The sequence below is a fragment of the Boleophthalmus pectinirostris genome, unplaced genomic scaffold, assembly GCF_026225935.1.
Source record: "Boleophthalmus pectinirostris isolate CB_2022bp ecotype Guang Dong unplaced genomic scaffold, ASM2622593v1 HiC_scaffold_9, whole genome shotgun sequence".
In the NCBI taxonomy this organism is placed as follows: domain Eukaryota; kingdom Metazoa; phylum Chordata; class Actinopteri; order Gobiiformes; family Gobiidae; genus Boleophthalmus; species Boleophthalmus pectinirostris.
Genome location: NW_026571541.1, coordinates 24,919,031 through 24,938,456, shown reverse-complemented (window position 1 = coordinate 24,938,456; position 19,426 = coordinate 24,919,031). Strand labels below are relative to the sequence as shown.

Sequence of the window (19,426 nt, the reverse complement as noted above, 5' to 3'; positions counted from 1 at the left end):
CTTTGCCCAAGGACACTCCAACGGGCAATATTTCAAAATGCAAATTCAATTGTGTGGACTGAACCACTTTTTATGGTGGACGGTGAATAAAAATTGGTTTATTGACAATAAGTATTAATGTATTTTCATTTTTTTCAGGATTATAATAGCTTTGATTCCAATTTTTGTTTGTTAAACCTCAGTGCTCGCCCCAGTTCCCACTACTTTGCATCTTTCCAGTACAAGATAAAATGACTTGTTTCTGTTTAGATTGCAGAATATAACACATGAAACACTTTCTACTGATATTCAACATCTACATTTACGTGCGTGTATTTTGAAGTACTAATATTATCTTCTAGGACCCCTTTACCCCTGCTTCATTGCATTTGCACAGCTTTGATTTCCGGTTTGCTCTGTGATACCTCACCATATCTAACATGACAGCCTTTCTTTCCGGCATGTGCCCACCTCTGATATCCGCCTACATTAAAATATTAGCCTTCCAATTGGACACAGTCTATGAAGAGCGCATTGTCTCCGTATCCTTATCCTTGTTTTTAAGCCTCTAGCCTCTCATACTTAAAACGGCCTTTTAAAGATGATATCTACCAACCAATTTGTTCACCCTGTGGCAACCCCTCAACATGCTCTAATTACCTACCTTTTTTTTCTTTTTTGGAGTGGGATGTTGAAGTTTCCAAGATGTCCCGCGAGGCATAGGAGCTGTGTGCCCGTTGAATTTATGCTTCACAAACGTGAACTTTGACCTTCAGGGGGTTTTATGGTACCCTATAGCCCGCATACAGTGTGGCCTGGTGGGGTGAGTCAGAGGAAGAGTGGTCCTGTAGTATATTGTGTACATCTAAAGCTATTCGCACCTCTCTCCTGCCGATGTGACCCCCATAACCTACTCCAGCCGCATTCCACAGGCTAGTTTTAGTTTTTCACAAAGCATAAAGGCAGATTTGGCATTATTATTTGCTAATATCAGTTTGAACTTTGTAATATGCTTTAATGTAGCCTGGCATTGCACTCACATTCAGAATGTTTTATGTTGGACATTAAAGACATCAATTTATTTAAATGGCGGAAGTTACTGCTGAGCAAACTTTAGTGTAGCGTAAAAGCAGAACTTTGTAACCAAAATCAGATGGTAGACACTGTTTTCATTTATTATAAAATTTTATTTATTGCAAACTTGAGCCATGAGCCATGAAAGTCACTATGTGATGCTTTGGAAGGAGAGCTGGTTCCCCCCTTTTCACTTTTCTGTCTCAAAAAGCAATTCTAAAGCTATGTATCTGTCCAAAAACCCATGCATGTATCTGAAAATTAATGCATGTGTCTGAAAACTCATGCATGTGCCTGAAAATGTATGCATGTGTCTGAAAACCCATGCATTTGTCTGAAAACTCATGCATGTGTCTGAAAACTCATGTGTGAATGCAAGGGACTAGTTATCTATTAATACATACCTCATTTTTCACCATTTGAAAATCAGGTACCTCAACTTTAATGTTTTGTTGTGTTAAATTTCTATGTCGTCTAGTTCAATTAAGGCATTAATTATAATAATATATATTTTTTAATTTATTTGGCACATAATGTAAATGAAGAAGTGCTTATTTTTGCAAAATGTTAATCTAGTGACATTTGGCTCTGGGTCAGTAAAACATTTTAAAGGAAACTGAACATTAAAAAGTTTTTTTTTTTTTTTGTTTATGTGGCAATGTTACATTTAAAGGCATCAAGACAAATCAATAATCATTAAATTATATGTAAGATTATGACATTCCTAGCTAAAGAAATGGACAAATTTTTGATAGACACTTGAGACACTTGCGTTCTATAGACCTCTATGCAATCATTAAACAGGTAACCCATAACATCTTAAATCACATACACAGCTAAAATTCATGACAGTGGACATTACCATCACTCAACTGCAGTGGCCCTGCCTGAAGCCTGCTGTCATACAGACACTGTGCCAGTCCCAGTGACAGACAGACAGCGCTACCTCAGCATAACACACAGGGCCTTCTCCTCACGGGCCCTTGGATTTGTCAAGAAATCATCTCTCCATTTTTTCTCTCTTTCCTCTATTCTTCCCAGTGTGTGTGTGTGTGTGTGTGTGTGTGTGTGTGTGTGTGTGTGTGTGTGTGCGTGTGTGCGTGTGTGTGTGTGTGTGTGTGTGTGTGTCGGAATGCCTGGCTGACCTCCGGCAAATGAAAATAATCCAAAGTAATTAGAAGTGAGGCCGGGTCTGGTCACGTGGGAGGGGCCTGGAGGAGCGCGCGGAGGGGGGAGAGGAGGGAGGGGAGGGGTGAAGGGAGGAGAGGGGGGGAGCTGACCTTGTCCACATAAAGCAGTGATTTATGAAGTGTAGGGCACAGCAGCGGGGGATTCTGTCTCCTCCCGCAGAACCAAATTACTGAGGTGGAGATTAACACGCCGGGCGCACAACGGGCCCACTTCCCAGACGCGAGGAAATTTTGTATTTACATGTTCCCCCTTCATTTCCTCTGCTTGGGAGTCAATGCTGATTGCTTGGTATCACTGCTGTGCTGGAGCCTACCTACTGCCTACTTTTCTATAGAACTACAGCCATTTCAGAGGCCTACACAAGTATTTAAGGCTGCAATTATAAAGCATGAAGTGCATTTGGATAGGATTCACAACAGTAAAAAGTTTTAAAAGGTAGTCATCTGAACTAGTACTATAGGTGTTGCTAAAATTAGACAAAATCTCATGTCGATATTTTCTTTTATAGTCTATTGTATTTACTTAGTGAAACATTTTAAGCAAACATTTTAACATTAACCAAAAATAGACGAGTTTTAGTCCAAAGTTGATGTGAATATTCAGTCCTGGTTTAGTTCATGGTCCAGATGTATTCATAAGTTTTATAATTTGTTGATTGTATCAGTGTGAATGCATCCTAATCTTTCCAGTGAGCAGTTGACAATTTATTTAGCTAATATTATGTTTTGTGTATATTTTCTCCGTTAATCGCGGTGCGTAATTCTGGTTTCGTGCGTAAACTCGTAGAAACTATTTTACGCGAATTTGTCTTGCTTCTTTCTCTCTCCTCCACTTCTCCCTCGCTCTCTGGCTGAGGAGGGAGGATGTACTGGAATGCGCTCCGCTCCACAGGCCTGCAGTACACCAGTCCATGCGCCCGCCCTGGCTGCCTCCTCTCCGGCTGCCACTCGGGAATCCCCCCCTTCTGTGCCATCGCGCTTCACGTGGGACTGAGCAGCGAAATCCAAAATGACTTCTAGAGAGAACAATACTTCGACTTCATTCAAAAGAGAAATAGGCCAGATTTAACGCTAAGAATCACTCTACTGCCTCCAATGCCCGTGAGTGATCTTCATAAACAAACAAGACAGCCACGGGGCAAATTTATTTACGCGATAAAAAAGCGGTTTAAGAATTTCACAGCGCTTTAAAGCATCGCTACTTTACTCCAAACAAGAAAGAAACTCAAGAGTGCGGTGATATAGTCTCGCCCAACGTGCCCCGAAGCTGGTTTGGTTTGTAATTCGTTGATAAACAGCTATTTTTCACGCCTGCGTTCGTCATGTTGTGATTATTATGACAACAGCGTGGCACAATTCAGATAAAACGCGTTTCATCTGCGCACATCTCAACGTTATTTGCTTTGCCTCACATCTAATAAATATCTTTGGGAAACAAGCCTGGCAAATCACACTCGTAGTATCAAGTAAACAGCCCGCATTCGTTCCAGTTCAATTGTAATGCTTTATGTGTGTGCGTAATGTTCATGCCTTCATAACTAAACGGTATTTTCATGTGACACTTTTATGCTTGTATGTACGTGTATAAATTATTTTGAAGAGGTCAAAAGGGTCAAATTTCCTAGATTTGGTCCCGGTTTATTCAATCTCTTGATGTGAATATATATAGGTGAAAACATGTATTAAAATGAAGTCATATTTAAGTAGGTCTACTGTATAACATTAAGGTACAATTACGAAGCATTTTTATGTGGATATATATTCTGGTTCAAGATAATAAATAGTTCCCAATGCCCAAATGACATTCTAGGCCTATAAAACTGTGTCTGAAGAGTTACATTTTTACGACGTTACAGGTGTGCACTTTGACATAACAACCAGAGCAGCTCTGTTGGACATGTGAGGTGAAGCAGGCGCTGAGAGCTGAGAGCTCCAGTTGAGCGCGCCATCTTCTGGAAGGGCAAAGAAACACACGCAGCCTCTGGTCACTTTGCGCGCTCCTGTCGCCCACTTCACCCCCCGCGAGACACAACCCACAAACCCGCGTGTTTATCCTGGTTTTCTCTCACAAATTCACTCCTTTTCAGAACCCCGTGTCTGTCTCTCTCTCTATCGGGATCCTCCATCAGACTCCGCGAGGCCGAGGAGCAATCACTTTCCCAGATTACTCGTATTTAATACACAATGCATCATAAAACAAATCCCTCATCCTGACAGGAAGAAAATAGAACAGCTCATTCGGCTTGAGCTTTCCCAATTTATGGCTAAATTAAAAAGGCTTCCAACAATGGACAAGTCGAGGAGAGGCAGGAAATCAATGCGCGGCCGGACCGGGGTCTCAGTGCGGTTCTCACAAGGAGCGCGACACGATGGGAACGAGCGCCCGGGTCCTGCCTTATTTACACATGATTTTTCCTGTCCTTCCTGCACATTTCGCCCGGCGCTTTTCGTTAAACAATGGCCATTATCTGGGATGGAAGGTCAATGTCACAAAGCGTTATCCATCATCATCTGCTCTCATCAGCCAAACAAGGGGAAAACGCCGCACTCCGGCTTTATGAGCTGCCTAATAAAGTGCGTATTGACAGGGACGAGGGCGTCTTTATCCTGGATCCAGAGCGAGAGTGGCCAATAAAAGGTTTATTCTGCTGAAATGGAAGGAAGGAAAGGCAAACAATCCGCAGTACAAGTGTTTGTTCTTGGAGTTCAAGACTGACAAATTTGCTATTGACCTTTGCAGTCAACACTTTTGTTAAAACACTCTAAGGGGAAAAATAAGAAAAAAGCACATGTGTGCTTTTGAGCAGGATTTTTGGCAGTTAGTGCGCCATCAGTGAATGCGCAAACACAAATTATGGAGTCAATAAATTAGGCGGTTCGTTCTGTCATGTCAGGCTTTTGATGAATGGGAGCGCCACGTAATTTCAAAATGCAAATCTAGCTACTTGTATATTGAATAAAATATGTTTCGATTTTTCATAATCGACTTCTAGTTAATACACCACTTGCAACCGCGTTTAAAGTGCACCTATTTGAGAATAAAAAATATTTTGAACGTTGAAATAGGTTTGCTGCGTGTGTATTAGTTCAACAAAATTTAACTAGTCGTGCGTAAAAGTTGTGGATCAAGCTTTTGACGCCCGATCCGTGCTCGCGCGTATTTCACCCTATAATGGCACAGAAACCCCGTCCCGCCGACCTCTGGCTGACCCCCACTCTCACCCTCTCCAACCCCCGGAGCCCCCCTTGACACTTGCACTATTTACTGCGGCGGAGAGAGGGGGCACCCGGCGCTATGAGGTCCAGTTTAAGTCTGGATCTCTATTAGCTCGTGGGATGGGGTTTCGTTTCGCTGCGAGACAAAGTCGGGAGTGAAGACCGAAAAGAAGATGCAATAAGGGGTTGCTTGAACTGCTGTGGCGCGCGCTACCCTCCTCCTCCTTCTCCTCCTCCTCCTCCTCCGCGCGCTCTCCCACCCCTCCCTCCTCTCCTCGCGAAGCTCTCGGCTGTCATACGGACACGACACATCCCGAGCAGCAGGAGGAGGGAGGAGGAGGAAGCGCAAAGGGAACTAAGTTGAATGGCTACGAGCGGAGGACACCTGGACGGGACGACAGTGACAAGAGACCGAGCGGAGACGCGCGGCACATCACGGCGAAAAGTTGAGAGAGCGACGGTCAGCTACTGCACTAGAGCGCTATCTGTCTATGAGGATTTAACCGCACGGGACAGCGAGGAGAGGAAGATACGACAGGACGAGAACACAACTGTCCCGTGCGTAACTTCGGGGGAAAGACAAGAGAAACGCTGTAACCGGGACTTTTTACGTTTTCGTGGAGTTTGCACCGTAGTGTGTTTTTACCCAGGAGATCGGATGTGCAACAATAAAACACCAAGGTAAGGGAATAAAAAAAATAAATCCAATAAAACTCGACATTTGCGGATCTCAAACAACTTTCATGTTCATCTGCGTAAAAGCGCACGAGCCCGGACAAAGGGATCAAAACGGGCAAAATATTTATTCAGTGACAAGTTGGACAAAGGCACAAAGCGACAACCTGGTTTTCAGTTTGAAGTGATCCATTGATAATGCGTTTTAAAGTAGCCCATTTATCTGAATTGAAATTTTATAGCTTTTATTTTATTGTTTTTAATTTACAGTGTTTTGTGTAAACATTGTTTCGTCAACAATCACTATATATTGTAACTGCTTTTATTTTATTTTAATTTAGTTCAAATTATTATTATTATTATTATTATTATTATTATTATTATTATTATTATTATTATTATTATTACGATTTTTTTTTTTAGAAACGAATTTTAAGTCATTCGTATCCATATTAATTGAGATGGCTGATACAACAATTGTTTTTGTTTATTTTGAAAAATGTCACTTTTGTAACAACGGGACAAAATACACATTTTATTACTTATTATTGTAATTTTACAGTGCGTTTTTTAAACAGTTTATTGAGCTTTTAATTGTCTTTGTATTTATATGGTTGAGGCCACTATAAAGGCCTTTTATTTGTGTTTCTATTTTTAACACTTAACACTTTTTAAAATAGATTTTTTTACACATTTATTTTTTTTATATATAGTTTTTCAATTATTCATTGTACCTTTTTATTTCTGTTACATGGCTGTTAAATTGGGTTTGAATTATTTTACACATTTTCCTGCAATTTCTACATATTTAGTTTTCATTTAGAGGTTTTACAAATATGGTCATGGTAATAATTTTTCATATTGTCTCCACTAAATCCCCATAAATCCCAGAGACACTCCTCCTCACATAATGTTTTTTCTCTGCTTGCGTGTGTCAAACATGTGTTCACTCTCAGTGGGAGGTATGCGCTGTAGTCACTGTTTGGACACAGTTACCTGGACTGATACTGATCAAAGACTCTTCTCTCCTCTCTCTCTCTTTCTTTTTTTCTCTTCTTTCTTCTCTTCTTTTCTCGCTCTTCTTCGGTGCAGATCTTGGACAGCTCTGGCCATGTAAAATTCTGCGTGGATGCCAGCAAGCCTGATATCGGGAGCTGGCTCAAGCACGTCCAGTTTACCCCTGTGTCCGAGCAACACAACCTGACGGCGTGCCAGATAGATGATCAGGTAAGACGAGGAACTTTTCTTTAGATTAAACATGTAAAAATATAAGAGAATTTCTGTGCTGTCTCATCTTCAGGTGGTGCTTGAACTCTTGACTTTACTACTCTTACAATCCTCTAAAAGTGCTCGTGTTATGGGTTACAATTATTAAAAAACACATCTAGGTCAGATTTTAAAATTCTCTGATTCTGATTGCAAATTTTTGTAATGATTTATTAGTAATTTTTCAGATGAGTAATTTCGTGTGCTGGATAGATTTCGGCCTATTGTAGTGGACACAATTGTGACACTCCCTTGGATTTAACACACGCATCAATCAATATGACAAAAGTATACAAAATTGAACAAAATTTAAGATTTTTCTATCTCATAATGGTAAAAATGTTGTCTCCAAATCAAATGTTGGAGTTGAAATATCCCAAATATGTCAAAATGATAGCAAATTTTAACAAATCTAACAAAATTGTTCTGTTAAGTTTGTCTCAAAACAGAACATAATGCACAGTTTATACAATGATTTTCATTTGTTACAAAATTTCAGAATATAAAATGTCTTATAAACCTCAGTGCATTTTCACACCTCTCTAAAATGTTTCCAGATTCAAACAAATGTAAATTGTATCAACTTGTATATAGCTCATTCTGTTTTTAGAAGAAAAAAAAATTAAGAATTTCTCAAAATAGTTACAGCTGCATTGCACAACTTTTCTATTCAGGGGTCCGTCACCTGCTTGTCTTCATAGAGATGTTATTGATTTGCCTATTAAACCTATCAATCTCTAGGGAGACCACTATAGGCTACATTACAGGTTAGATCTGTGGAGATGCAAGCCTATTCACAAAGAGAATTATTGTATTTTGAGCTTTAGAAACACCCGTAATGAATAAATGCTAGATAGATGTGTTTAATTTGATACCATGAAGCTTTCCAGGCAAAGCAATAACATCTCAACAGAGACAAGCAGCTGACGGAAGAAAAGTTCTGCGATGCACCTTTAAATTCCCCTTTAAAAAGATTCTCTACCCCATCTTTGAATAATTAGACAGCCCCTCCCCTCCTCGTCCCCTGTTCCCTCCCTCACGCCCCAAGTAGCCCCTCCCACACCTCACATCGCTCCACTACCTCCACACTGCTTTTATTTTGGTAGTTCCGTGCACGTAGACCACAGGCTTAGATCACACATCTCCACCGCGCCGATAGTTCCACGCACTTGCACATAAAAAATCAGATGCCACGCCAGGAATGCGCCTCACCTGGCTCCTATACAAATGCATGGAAGCAAATACAGCTCATCCGACAATGACGCGTGCAGTCTAGTCTGACCCAAGTAGGATGTGAGTTAGCTGTTTGTCTCCGCGCGCTGGTGGTCCATCTTGATTGTACCTGTTGGGTCTTTATGAAGATGGCGGCTGTGATTAGGAAGAAGAAGTGGTTGATGGTATCTAGAAAAAAAAAGTGGTTGCCGGGCTTGCTACAAGTGTTGTTTTCTGGCCCCTATCGTTCAGGTATAAGAGAAAGATGGAAGATTGTATTATTGGTAGTGTGGTTGCTAGAAAATATTGAGACATGCTATGCTTGTGTTTACACTTGTTTTGGTTTGGATCCTGGTCTAGTCCTGATTCAGTTCCATTTTCAGTCCTGGTTTAGTTCTGGTTTAGTCCAGTTTTTTCTTAGTTTAGTTTTGATGTAGTGTGTGTTTGCAGATGTGGATGCATGCAATCTATGAGCAATATGCAACAAGTGTGATTTTTTTTCCCCTTTTTTTTTTTACCCAAACAATTGTGAACTATCTCAAAGTATGAAATAAGATATAAAATCCCTATTTAAAATCAATTTTAGAAATGCAAAGAAGAACTGGTTTGCATCATTAAAGCAGCATGTCTTACTACTTAATTACCTGGTCCAGTTTAGGTAAATAGAAATAATATGATTTCATTTACCAAAAATTGTTGCATGCTCTGTGTACATTCTGATTATATATGCAGTCATGAATAACCTTATAACTGATTTAAAACAATCCATATGGCCAAAATGTGTGTGAATGTCATCTTTATAAACACATTTAAAGAAAAAAAAAAAAATCTACAATTTTAAGCCTCTGAATCATACTTTCTTTTTGTTTTACATGTCCTCAATGCAACTTCATATGTTCCTAATAATAAATGTCAAGGTATTTTGATAACACTTTATAATAATAATATAATTTACAGCCTTTTAAAAGCCTGAAGAAACACTAATGAGCAAACAATGTATTAAGAATGAAGGGGTGTAGGTAAAAAGGTCGCTGAGTCATTCTTACTAAACAATTTCACCATTATGAGTTAAATCTCCATGCTTTTCTAAGACTAATTATGTTGTAGCTGTTACTCATTTCAGATTTAAAACCTCCAAACATATAAGAAAACCTCCCTAATAAATTCCACATCGGTAGCTGTGTCTGTATTGTGGTTATAGAGGAGGAAGGGGGGACGGGGGTTGTGGGTGCGATTCTCTGTCAGCGCCTCGGTTCTGCTCGGGTGGCGCTCTATGCCTCAGATAGCGCTCGGACATGACTGTGATGAGATGATTGTTCCTCTCTCATTCACACTGTCACAACAGCAGCATATGTAGCGTCCTCAAGCCTTCCGGAGCACACACGGACTACATGCTCCACAATGACCGTCTGTGCTCTGCAGTGAACGGGACCGAATGGGGGGGGTCCTGGAAAGACAAAATCAGTCAGCCTCTTGCACCAGTTGTAGACATTTTTATTTATTTTTTGTTACTTTTTATTGAGTTTACAAATGTGAGTTGACTTGCATGAGCCTGTGAAATTGTGTATTGCTTTAAGTGCAGTAGTGAAGTAGAAGAATGTACTTGTAAGCACCAAAAGTACTGTATCAAATAGAATAAAATATAGTAAAGGCATTACTCAAGTGTTGACTGTGCATACAACTACAAATATTGAGTACTTCTAGTGCAGTAATTACTACTATTAAGCTACTTTTACTTACTGACACTACTACTCTACTATTAAACGTAAAGAAGGTGCACTTCTTCTACTTTTTCTTCCTCTTGAGTCACTACTATAAACTTGCAATGTACTTCATAATATAGTATATAACAAAAAATGGTCAGGGCCTTACTTAATTGAAAAAAAAAAAAAAAAAAAAACTACAAACAGTAAGTACTGATATGGCACTTCAAATACTTCTACTACTTCTCCATCTTGAGTCACTACAATAAACTTCCAATGTACCTCATAGTATAGTATATAATAAAATATGGTCAAGGCCTTACTTAATTGAAGAAAATAAATAAATAATATAATAATAATAATAATAATAATAATAATAATAATAATAATAATAATAATAATAATAATAATAATACAAACAATAAGTACTGATATGGCACTTCAAATACCACTACTGCAACTCCATTAGAATTATAGAATGATCTTACTATTACTGCTACTACTGCACAAGTTTTAATTCTACTGCATGTATCACTACCATTGTACCAATCCTACTTGTATCACTACTACTAGTACCAACACCACTACGACTCTCGTGTATCTCATGCTGCTACTTTACATCTACTATTACTGACTTGGCTTTAATCAGAAATACTATTAGCCTTCATTTAATATATTTATTATCAAACATTTATTACAAAATTTGCTCAACCAATCCTGCACACCTGTAATTCTCTTTTACATAGACTTGTTCCAGATAACTTTTTGCGGTTCTGATGACTCCCCGTGCTCCTCATTCAAATGTGCAAAGCTAAAATACACGCTACCTGCTTCCAACGCCTTTTATTGCTACTCTCCAACCACACATAATACCCAGCCCTCCCTCCTCTCCACCTCTCCCCCCTCTCCGTGTGTCCCACCATCACACCAGCCTGGCCAAAACTACCTTCTGCACAACATCAGGCTAAGAAGTAAGAAATTGGAAAGAAATATCGCAGTTCCAATGCTAGGTTCTGGCCCCTGGCGTTATTGGTGATTTATTCGGAGAGCCAGTTGTAAGCAGCGCAGTTCACTTGTGAGGTACTTTTTTCGTAGCATGGGTTTAGTGCGAGAATATAACCTCTTATTTCTGACCCAGTTCTGTTTATCGTAAAAGTTTATGAGCGATTGCAAGAGGGGAGAGTGAGAGGGAAGGGAAAAAGAGAGAAAGAGAGAGAGGGATAGAGAAAGAGGGGAGGGCAGGAGTGAATGAGTTACCAGAGGGTGCAAAAAAAAAAAGGTAGATCTAGTTTGTAGTGCTTATGTTTTGTAAAACACTATGAAATTCAAACTTGCATTAAATATATTGTGTTTTTTAATATAACTGTTTATGCAAATTAGTCAAATTAGTATTCAATTTACTTAAAACTTTTATTTTCAATTAACATAAACATTTTGTTGTAGTAGTGTATAAAATAGACCCTAACCTTTTGCTTATATCTCATTATAGTGTATTTTATAACAAGAAACTAGGTGCATTTTCAACTATTCAAAATGAAATCCCAAATAAAATCTCTTTTTTTAGTCAGTTGCAGTCCAAAATTAAGTAATGGGAAAGTTTTGGTAGCATATTCTTAGTCTAATGTATTTTTATATTGAAATCCATTATTTAATTGTGCTTTAAAACAGCTCAAAGCAATCCAGTTTCCCATTCTGAATCAATACACTTACACTAATAATCCAATCATGCAGTTCTTGTTAGTATTTCTGCTCCCATTGTAGTAATCAGGCTACTTGAAAACCAATTTACAGTTTAAACTCATTGACAACAACAATGATGTTAACCTCTTTTACACCCCCGTCATTGTCTGTGCACTGTTTGCGTCTCCTCTCCAAACCCGGTCTAAGTGCCGGCCGCATTGATCCCCGCATAATCATCGTTGTGTTTTGTCGTTGAGATAATTAGCGCCAATTAGCTCCACGACACCCTCCACTCTGCCTGTTCAATTGAAGACAAAATGGATTCCGCGTGTAATTAACATCATCCGGAAGGGCCCTCGAGAGCTTTTCATATGAGACAGTGCAGAGGAGATGACGCTAATCTGCTAACCACTATTGACTCCTTCTGTCTAAATGGGATAAAGAGGTTAAGCAGCATATTACAACCTCTCTGCAGCGGAAAATATGATGTGCACTGAGACGCGAGCTAACTGCAGATGTGAGATTCAATTGTGAAGGAAATATGGGAGTTTATTGTAAGTGCATGTAATTAACTGGGATTTTCAACAATTTATCCGATTGTTTGAATGACAAACCCAAATGTGGAAACAAACGATCGTAAGGTTAGATGTTAAAGCCTTAGGCCAAACCAGGAAGGGCATCTGACTTAATATATTGCTCCAAATACCTCCAAATTGCTGTAAATATGTAAAAAAAGAAAATACGAATTGCTGTATAAGCATCAGAAGTTAAAGAGTTGGAATGAAAGAAGCTCATATTTGCCACACAATTTGTAGATTTATTTCCAAGTAACTTTCTGGAGGTGGTGTGTCACCTGATTCCATGGAAACAGAAAATTAAAACCACACTTTGATACATTCTCCATTAGGGGTGTACAAAAATATCAAAAATATCGCTTAATTTGATGATACAGAATCGATATCATGGGCTGATTTATCAATATATCACCAAGAGTATTTTTTGTTATATTTTACTCAGTTATTTTGTTACAGCGCTACACATTTGACATATTCACTGTTTTGATTAAAATGTTTGTGTTTCATATGAACTTCGCACAAGAAATTATTTAACAAAGATTTTTAGTATCACAGCCATGATTTAGAAATTATTTTTATTGAATCGTGTCAAATCTGAATCAAATTTGTCAAACATCGTATTGAATAATATCGAATCGAAAGCTTACTGTATCGAGATATGTATCATTTTGTGGTCTATGTATCGAGGTATGTATCATATCGCCAACTTCTTAATGATACCCAGCCTTATTCTGTGGCATCAGCCTCATGGCATCAAAATAGAGATATTTGATGCCACATTATGGAATATTATAGCCAAATAAAAAAAAATAAAAAAAATAAAAAAAAAACTTGCCTGGAAAAGAGCAGGCCAAAAAGGAGTCAGGTTTGTGAGGATGCAAGCCCGCCCATTGTGAGGATTAATGATTTTCTGTTTTTCAGCGCAAAAAATGCAACCAAAATTATTAAAAACATGGTTTGATTTTAGACTATTATTTGACTCAAAATACTACAAAATTTGAGTTACATACTGTGACTTTAAATGCTTTTTTACATTTTTTATTTATTTATTACTACATTGCACAAAGAACGAGTGAAATAATACTCCTAAGGTTACAACATTAAATCATACTTGTGTTTGGACTTTCATTTGATTGATTTGACACTTGACTGACGTGTTGAGATAATCCTGTTTTATCTAGAATTGGAATGGCTCCAAAAGTTCAGTTACCTGAAACTGACTGTCATTCAATATTTATTTAATATTTTTCTCTTATTTTGTTTGTTCAAATTCCTCTAAAAATCCCACAGCCTGTCACCTGAATCCGTAAAGTAAATCAGGTGTCAAATCAAACCACAAAAAATAAATAATAAAACAAAAAACATCAGAATAAATAACATGTCTATACTGAGTAACCTAGTGGCCATATCTGTGAGTGTCATACCTGTGGAATGAGCTTCAGTGTGCAGTGGAGGGCTTGGCCAATCGGGTGTGACCTTGTTTACATTGCTAATAACTAATGGTGTCAAGGTAACGCTCTGGCTGGGGTCATGACCTTTTTGTGCTAGTCCGATCCAAAACAGGTAGAATCAAAGGCTTTAACGTGTCCTTTTGTCCTTTGCATGTACTGTATAGAGTAAAGAGTAAAGAACCACCATGGTGCATCACAAAACAGAATAGAACTTGAAACACAAAGAACTCCAGATTTTAGGTGAAATCATTGTGTGTGTTAATTTATTTCTTTGTGTGTTTCTTTATTATGTAAATTTGTTGGGAATTTTGTACATGTGACACGTCATTGGGCCAGTTATAGGGCAAGTTCTATTGGAAAAGAGTTTTGTATGCCCTGAAATGCGAACGAAATCTTTCTTTGTTTGCATCCACATAATTTGAAGCCAAAAAATCTTAAAAAATAATGCAAAATGAAGCGTATAAGGATATCTTTTCAAAGAATATGACAATACTGATGTAAAATTAAAGGTGCACTGGGTAACTTTTTTGATGGGGTTCTACTTGTTGTCTCCATGGAGATGTTATTGCTAGAATGTGCCGCAGTATGGAATCCAACTTATCTTTCCATTGAGCCTTATCTTCCCTCATTTCTAAGGTTGCTTTATTTTATTTTTTTAATTAGGCCTTATGTTCCCACATCTCCTTTTATCATCAATTTGCATCAGATTTTAACCCATTTCTCTCAGTTTGGTTATCAGTTACACCGAACCTATTATCCAGTAGCATTTGACTAAAGATGTAATGTAGAGGTCATGGCACATATATATATATATATATATATATATATATACAATAATTATACAATAAAAATGGCTTGATTTAGAGTTTAATTTTGAGAAAAATCTTAGAAATAAGAAAAATCTTAGAAATGAGGGAACACAGAGCTGTGGGAACATAGGGCTGACCCCGTTGAGACAAACACCAGGTCAAATTATAGGTCAGATGTGGAGAGGCGAGCCCACTATTTGTACCAAAAAAAAGCAAACGCCTACAGTGAAATACCTGCAAGATTGATGCATTAAACGCCATACTGGATAACATTCCAGACAAAACGGTAACATCTCCATGGAGACATCTCACCACCAGGAAAAGTTACTCAGTGCACCTTTATCTTACCCTTTACTAGGTCTGCTCAAAAATATCGAACTATTGATATATCGTTTAATATATCACCAAGAGTATTTTTTGTTGTTTGTTTGTTTGGAGGAAGGAAACTCGTTTATGTGACACATTTTGCATTTTCACAGTTTTGATGATTAAAATGGGTGTTTTTTATATTAACCTTGCACAAGAAGTGGTTTAACAAAGACTTTTAGTGTCACAGACCTCATTTAGCTGTTATTTTTTATTGCACCACATCGAATCGATTAGAAATATTTCATATCGAACCAGAAGTGCACTGTATCAAGATATGTATCGTATCGTGGCCTATGTATCGAGGTCTGTATCGTATCGGCAACTTCTTAATGATACCCAGCCCTACCCTTTACCCTCCAAAGATTTGTATATTTGCAGTAGATTTGCCTTATGTAAACCCAGACATATCTTCCTACTCAGATTAACCCAAGGTCCTGTTTTCAGTTTTTCTACGCGCAATAAAACCGGACCTTGTAACGACTGAGGTCAGCCTGCTATCTCCAAAGACTAACTTGCTATTTTGAGCCACTGTTTTGGCCAGAGCATGTGAGCATATATATGTGTGTGTGTGTGCTAGCAGTGACACGGTAATCAAAGCTAGCTCTTAAGTCGTAGCCTGGTTTGTTTGTATATGTTTATGCGCACTAGCTAGTCCTGGGGGAACGTGTTTGGAAATCCCCTCCATATTCTCCCGTGCCCGCTCGTGTGCTGGGGCCTGACCACACAACTGCACCGCCGCTCTCATTATACGGCCTACGGGGCAATAAAGGCATTCCAGGATTACGCTATTACATGGAATTAGCAGAGTGGAGGCCGAGATTTTCCAAAACATAGACCAGCTAGCTTATTGCATGCTACTGTAATGTTAATCTTGCAGGTTTAGGCTTCTTAGGTGCACAATTGAAAACCGTGCGATGATGTGGGCGCCAGCAATAGAGGTATTACAGGATTTTCAGTTTTATTTGAGGAATTCTTTTCATTTAGACTACTGTAAAGTTTTCAGAAATGTGCTTGTGTCCCCATTAGGATTGGGCAATATTTGGGTGATTTTTCTTCTTATGGTGATTAATTACAATTTCAGATTTTTTATTTTTTTTCCAATCCTAACTTCCCATTATTATGAACAAGACATAACTTTAATCATTGCTGACACAAAAAAATGTCATTTTTTTCTGAACTCTGCTCCACATTCTTTTGCAAACAGGCCACTGACTGGCTGTTGACCTTCAATTCAAATAGTTTTAGTAGCAGTAGTAGTAGTAGTAGTAGTAGTAGTAGTAGTTGCAATCATAGTAGAAGTAGTACTAGTAGTAGTAGCAGTAATAGTTGCAGTAGTAATTATAGTTGTAATAGTAGCACTAGTAGTAGTGTTGTAGTTGCTGTAGTAGTTGTTGCAGTAGTGGTTGTAGTTGTAGTTGCAGTAGTAGTTGTAGCAGTGGTAGTTGCAGTAGTAGTTGTAGTTGCAGTAGTAGTAGTTGTATCAGTTGTAATTGCAGTAGTACTAGTTGTGGTTACAGTACTGGTTGTAGTTGCATTAGTAGCTGTAGTTGTAGTTGTAGTTGCAGTAGTAGTTGTAATTGCAGTAGTAGTAGTTGTAGTTGCAGTAGTAGCCGTAGTTGTAGTAGTAGCTGTAGTTGCTGTAGTAGTTGTAATTGCAGTAGTATTTGTAGTTGCAGCAGTTGTAGTTGCAGTAGTAGATGTAGTAGATGTAGTAGTAGTAGCTGCAGTTGCAGTAGTAGTTGTAGTTGTAGCAGTTATAGTTGCAGTAAAAAATGCAGTAGTCTTTATAGTTGCAGTAGTAGTTGTAGTAGTAGTTGCAGTAGCAGTTGTAGTTGCAGTAGTAGTAGTAGTAGTAGTAGTAGTAGTAGTAGTAGTAGTAGTAGTAGTAGTAGTTGTAGTAGTAGTTGCAGTAGCAGTTGTAGTTGCAGTAGTAGTAGTAGTAGTAGTAGTAGTAGTAGTTGTAGTAGTAGTAATGACTTAACCTTGATCTCAACTGAAATGTGATTAATTGTTCAGCCCAATCCTCCGCACCATCCACATAAAGCGGAACAGTTACAGAAACACAGACTGTCTCTAAAGGACAACAGTATTATACAGTGTTGTACAGGGGTGACAGCAACAGGAAAAACACAAACACAATACAGTGAGTCATGACGTTATGGAGCCATCAAGTTTCCACTGCTACAAAACAGGACCTTTTAAATAGAAGGTTTAAATAAAGTTGAATTTTATTGTTTTAACTCAGTAGACATGCCTAGAGTTATTAGGTGAAAAATTGTATTATATTTTGCAGAAATACTTTCAGATTAAAGATTTAATGTCACAAAATCTCCAAAAAAGATTGACCCAAGCCCCATTACATTTTGATTACTTTTATTCCTTTACCCCTGTCACACCTCTATGGTCGCAGTTGCCCTGGGGTAGAGGGAGGTTTGGCTACCGTTTTGCTCATTGGACCACCATAATCACTGAAATAAATTCAAAGTGTGTGAAGTGTCTTGCTCATGGGCACAATGGCAGTATATGTGCCATACTGTGGTTCAGACCAACCAAAAATATGAGAATTTACTGACTTCTGATAGCTGGAATTAGTGTCATTGTATTAGCTCTAATATCCATAAATGATTAAATTATCTTCTGAGATTTCTCAATAAATTATCAGTAAAATAAAAAAAAATTAAAAAGTACATTTATTGAAAAGAACAAAAATGATTTCATTGTTGATAAATTAACTTCTTGTGTAACACCTCCCATCTCAAACAACAGACTCTTCACAAGGACTGTTTGTACCTCATTATAGGACAAATATAGCTCATAATGATTTGTCAAGTTACAGAACAATGTTACTCAAACTAAAATAATAGACTCGCCACTTGAGTACACTACATTCCTCCATCCAGATTTGGGAATGCTCTTGGGAATACCGGCCAGGAATTCTCTCAATGAGCGCAGCATACTTGTCATCTGTGCCTTTCCCAGAACACTTCCGTTTTGCATTTCTAATAAATTCCTTGCATTTGCTATCACGTCCACACAGGAGGAAGGCGCTGTATCGACAGAAATAACTCGGACATGATTGTTTCACAGAGAAAGGCCATTGTGTGGGCCCGGGAAATCCCACAATGCCCTGCTCTGTCAGCTGATCCATCAACACAACTGAACTTTCAAAATACATATGTTGTCATTTGTTTAAGAGGAAGTTTTGGTTTCACATTTTGATTAGCTTCAGAATTTTAAGTTTAATTATTTTCAGTAGTAGTAGTAGTAGTAGCAGTAGTATTAGTATTAGTAGTTGTAGTAGTAGCAGTAGTAGTAGCAGTAGCATTAATAGTAGTAGTAGTAGTAGTAGTAGTAGCAGCAGCAGTAACAGTAGTAGTAGTAGAAGTAGTAGTAGTAGTAGCAGCAGCAGTAATAGTAGTAGTATTAGTAGTAGTAGTAGTAGTAGTAGTAGAAGTAGTAGCAGCAGTAGCAGCAGTATTAGCAGTAGTAAAAATGTGGTAGTGATGGTAGTAGTAGTAGTATTTGCAATGCTTATAGTAGTACTCCTTTAATAGCATCAACAGAAGTAGTATATTTCTGTTAGAAATACTCAAAATAGTAAGTAGTAATAAGCCTAACTGTAGTAGTTGTAGTCCTGGCAATAAGCATAGTAGTTGCAGTAGCAGTAGTAGTGATGATGGTAGTAGTTGCAATAGTTGTAGTACTGTAATATAATAGCATGAACAGTAGTAGTATATTTTTGTTTAAGTAATTTGTAGAAATAGAAGAAATAAAGTAGTAAGACACATAATTGTTGTAATAGTACTTGTAGTGCTGGATATTATAGTAGTAGCATCAGTATCAGTAGTATTGGTAGCCATAGTGCAGTTCTAGGAACAAACATTAAATCGGTAAGAGTTACTTTTGATCATAAAAATGGTAGACAATCTGCTAAGAACCATTTCCTTCAGTGCAGATTCCTCTCCCCTCTGCTATTTGAATAAAGCGTTGACAGCTCGATTGATTTATGTGTCTACAATTTTGCATATTTGGACAAGCCTCACTATTCAAAACTTGCATAAACACAAACATAACATATTTCTCTTGTTTTGCAGATCTTCTACAAAGTCACTCGCGAGATCTTCCCCGGTGAGGAGCTGTTACTTTTCATGAAGGCTGAGGAGTATTCATGTGACAGTATGGCCCCAGATATCCACGGTTGGTTTCCCTCATGGAGATGTTTCATTG

At 38.1% G+C, this 19,426-nt stretch overlaps 1 protein-coding gene across 2 annotated transcripts in view; it reads left to right on the top strand.

Annotated features, from left to right (window-relative positions):
• Positions 1-19,426, top strand: part of mecom (MDS1 and EVI1 complex locus) — a 243,544-nt gene that overhangs the window by 195,686 nt on the left and 28,432 nt on the right. The window contains exons 1-3 of one of the 2 annotated variants that reach the window (XM_055147906.1): positions 5,786-6,140; positions 7,227-7,361; positions 19,294-19,396. In XM_055147906.1, the coding sequence (XP_055003881.1) occupies positions 19,348-19,396 (49 nt within the window). In that variant the 5' untranslated portion in view covers positions 5,786-6,140; positions 7,227-7,361; positions 19,294-19,347. Of the gene's footprint in view, positions 1-5,785; positions 6,141-7,226; positions 7,362-19,293; positions 19,397-19,426 lie in introns of those variants that run through there. The other variant, XM_055147905.1, reaches the window with a different exon arrangement.